Source organism: Octodon degus, unplaced genomic scaffold (genome assembly GCF_000260255.1).
Source record: "Octodon degus isolate 3935 unplaced genomic scaffold, OctDeg1.0 scaffold00027, whole genome shotgun sequence".
Taxonomy (NCBI): Eukaryota; Metazoa; Chordata; class Mammalia; order Rodentia; family Octodontidae; genus Octodon; species Octodon degus.
The window spans coordinates 1528555-1532755 of record NW_004524603.1 but is presented as its reverse complement, the minus strand read 5'-3'; the positions used below and the strand labels follow the sequence as shown (position 1 = coordinate 1532755).

The window sequence follows — 4201 nt, the reverse complement described above, 5'->3', positions numbered from 1 at the left end:
GGAACTAAACAAAAAAGGGGATACAGATGAATGTCCATTTTGTATCTGTGTATTCAAAATGGTTAGGATAGATATATAGTTACATTCTCTGAATGAATAGAGGGATTTGTTGTAATAGTGTTTGTAAATAGGATATCATGTCTGCATCCTGTACAGCAAATAACCACTAGAAAGAGAGTATACAATGAGTTAATTATTGAAACTGTCATACCAATTTGATTTGAAACTGTCTCATTGCTAATTGTCTCTCAATAGAATTACGGAAAAATAAAAAGTAAAAAATAAAACATTTAAAAAAATGTGTCTACTTGCCTGATTTTCTCTTGTATCTTGTGATGATTAAGTAGGACACCACATAGAGAACAGCAAAAAGAAGAAAACATATCTGGAACAAAACAAATTTAACAGATCATTTACATTTTTTCTAACTAATAAGAGATACATCATTGGTATTCAAAATAAAAAAGGATTTCTACTATTAAAAAGTAAAAATTTTGGTAAAATAGTAATTTATGTAAACTTGTAGATTAGCCCAGTTTAATACTCTCCTTGGGGAAAAAAAAAAACAAAGGCACATTTTTCTTTTTTATAACACGATTAAAGATTTTTCAAAATTACACAGAGGTGTAAAGAACCAAACCATCACCAAAAATTCTGAAATGTACAATCAAGAAGAAAACCCTACCCCTACTAAGTATTGAGACACACTAAAAGCCTCAGTAATGTTTAGAGTGCTGGCACCAAAAACAAACGAATGAAACAGATTCCACAGCACAAAAATTTAAAGAGGTATCACAAATCAGCCAGGCAGAGAATATAATCATTTTTCAATACATATATCACAATATCAAAATAAGCAGCAGTTGAACATATGATCTTGTAAGACATTAAAGTCCCTTTCTAAAGTTAACTGATACGTAAATACTATATGTTCTTACTATGTACAGCATGGTGTTCTGAGTACGCATACAGCCTGGAATGGCTCAGTCAGCTCATTAACGATTAGCATGAGGGGCCGGGAGATGGCTCAGCAGAATAAGTGCTTGTCTGGCAAGCACAAGGGCCTGAGTTCAATCCCTGGTTCTGCCAAAAGAAACCCAAGTAGCATGCATATTGTATCACATACTTATCCTTTTCTGTGATGACAACATTTAAAATCTAATCGGTTTTCTTTCAAAACACCGAACACCATCATCGGCTGTAGCCACCAAGCTGCAGGAGGAACTTACCCCCCATGTGGACTCACAGAAACGTCACACGTGCGGACTGGTTTGCACCCCATCCTCTGGCTCCCACCCAAGCACCTGACAACTACCACCCTCTTCTCTAATTCTTTAGAGTCACACAGAAATGAGATCACGTCATAGCTATTTTCTGTGCCTGGCTCATCTAACGTAGCATAATACCCTACAGGCTCATCCATACTGCAAGTGACAGGAGAGTATCCCACTATATGCGTATACCACACTTTCTTTACCCGCTTGCCCACTAATGGGCGTTTACATTGTCTTCTTTATCCATTACCCACTAATGGACGCTAGGCTGACTGCTGCTGCGGTAAACATTCGAGTGCAGATGTCACAGCGATTTGTTTCCTTTGCATGGATGTTCAGCAGTGCTGCGAGTGGGTCATTTGCTAATTCTGCTTTTTTTTGGGGGGGTGGGGGGCTCCTGCTTTCCACAATGGCTGAACTAATTTACAGCCCCAACAATATGCAAAGGTTCCCTTTTCTCCACATCCTCACTAGCTCTTCTATCTTTTGTCTTGTTGGTAAGTCACTCTAAGAGGTGTGATGTGATGTCTCATTCTGCTGATAAATGATGCTTCCTACACTTCCTATACCTAACGGCCATTTGTTTCTTTTGCACAATGTTCAGTCAGGTCCTCTGCCCAATTTTAAACCACAGTATTTAAGTCTCATTTCAGTTCTATCAGATCCGGGCAAAACAAGGTAAGTTGAAGAATAGCAAAGCAGATGGGCCGGGGAGATGGCTCAGTAGAGCAAGTGCTTGCCTGGCAAGCACAAGGGCCTGAGTTTAATGCCCGGTTCCAAAAAAAAAAAAAAAAAAAAAAAAAAAAATCCTCCTTTAAGGAATCTAAACAAGAAGAGCAAAGCAGAATAGGTCAAAGAACAGAATATCCAACTACAGACCATATATGCTAATCATAAAGGCCGACTACAGCTTGTGGACCACGGGAGAAAAGTTGTGAAGACTCAACTATACATCCCAGAGAGCACCTGAAGTGCAGATTTCTGAGGTGACCTGGTGCCTTATGATGAGGAAAGACACTGACCTTTGACTATAAGGTTCAAGTCAAAAAGTAGATGACAGGGCTGGCGAGATGGCTCAGTGGTCTAAAGCACCTGCTTAGGCAAGCTTAGGCAAGCATGCAGGGACCTCGGTTCGATCCCCAGCACCACATGCCATGCCAGCCCCGCCCCCAGGGTGGGCTGAGCTGACCATAAAAAAAAAAGTAGATGACAAAATTAATATATATGACAGAGGCTAACTGAAGTGCATTCATTCAAGAGTTACCTGTTGTGGGCTCACCCAATACTGCACATTCTTCTAAGAGCAGACACACAGAGAACAAAGTCACTGCCCTCGTGAAGTGCATTTTCCAGCAGGGGAGTTAACAAACACACAATTACAGACACAAATACTGAAGTTATAGAGTCAGTGATGGCTAGTGCAGGCCTGGGGTCACAGGCAATACAGCAGTAGCAGAGGGCATGCCTCATCCAGAAGGCAACATCTGAGGAAAGAAGTGCGAGAGAAGAGGGCAAGGCATGCAGTAGGTTCCCGCAGCAAGGACAGCTGGGTGAGGGCGCGGAGTGGCAAGAGGCCTAAAGCACACACCACGCAGAGCTCCTCGCTGATGCACAGCAATGTCTGTGTGGAGCGGATCCTGAAGGAGAGGGGAATCTACCAGCGGGTCCTGTGCGTGTGTGACAATGGGACACAGTGCAAAGATGCATGCTAGCTGTTACACAGAAAATATGCTACAAGGGACAAGGACAGAAGCAAAGAGACAGAAGAATGTAGTGCAGCAACCTAGGAGAGATGTCACCGTCACCCAGACCTACACAGTGCAGGTGTGAGAGAGAAGTGGTTGAGCTCTGGGTCCTTCCTACAGGCAGACCGGCCTGGATCTGCAATGATGAACACAAGGTTCTCAGCCTAAAACACCAGAAAGACAGAGGTCCCCTTTCATAACTCAGAAAGGATTACACCACGAGTAGTTTGAAGACAAATAAGCATTGTTGACCCAAAATACCTATTCTTATGAATTATATCTAGATCCCTCTGAAAGCCATATCCCGCTGATTTATGCTGTGATGCTAGGATTTGGGTGTCCCACCCTGGGTGTGAGTGCCACCCATCCTAAGGGTAGGTGGCCTGGATAGGACATAAGGGACTAAAAGAGGGTCACTGCTAGTCACGTGTAGCTTTCTGCTGCTGCCTTCTGCCTGCAGTGAACTGTTTCTCTTGGGTGCCCCTCTGCCATACATCCTGCCTTGGAGCCAGCCAACAATGGACTGAAATCCCTACAACCTGGGACTTGAAATAAACCTTTCCTCCTTTAACTTTGGGTGTGAGATATTTTGTCTCACCATGTTAAAAGTAACTAGGACTCCTATCAATCATTCCAGTGGAAAAGGTAAATAAGCAATTGGATATAAAACCTACACTGCCTAGGGGAAGGGGACAGCCTAGAAATTTTAAAATAAATCAGCCGCAGAGGGCTCTGGAAACTCAGGGACTAAACAACATGCCCACCAGAGGCAGTGAGCACAGCCAGAAAGACTGAGCATGGAGCCCTGCAGCCCTGCATATTTGGGAATCAACTTGCCAGAAGGAACCTGCAAAAGCTGCCGGGGAGCAGCAGTCAGCAAGGGGAGGGCAACTGCACAGCACAAGAGTCCACAAAGGGAGGGAGCTGCCGCAGTGCCAAGTGGGCCAACGGACCAGGCACCATTCGGGGACAGCGGGCTTTAGTGCCACAGAAGTTTGGCCCTGCTGACCTTGACAAGGGGTATTTTTCTGGAGTCACTGAAGCAAAACCCTAACTGAAGTAGGTTAAGAGTGAAAACTGGAAAAGTGAGCACTAATTCTTAGAGTGTCACTATGGGACACTATGGGACACAGAGTAAATGTGAAGGCAAGAGGCTTATTTTACACGATGAGAAAAGACACA

At 43.5% G+C, this 4201-nt stretch overlaps 1 protein-coding gene across 2 annotated transcripts in view; it reads right to left on the bottom strand.

Annotated features, from left to right (window-relative positions):
- The window catches only part of Lmbr1 (limb development membrane protein 1), a 161387-nt gene that overhangs the window by 128431 nt on the left and 28755 nt on the right, over positions 1-4201 (bottom strand). For both annotated transcript variants that reach the window (XM_004628966.2, XM_023712871.1), the window contains exon 2: positions 313-385. In XM_004628966.2, the coding sequence (XP_004629023.1) occupies positions 313-385 (73 nt within the window). The remainder of the gene's footprint in view (positions 1-312; positions 386-4201) is intronic.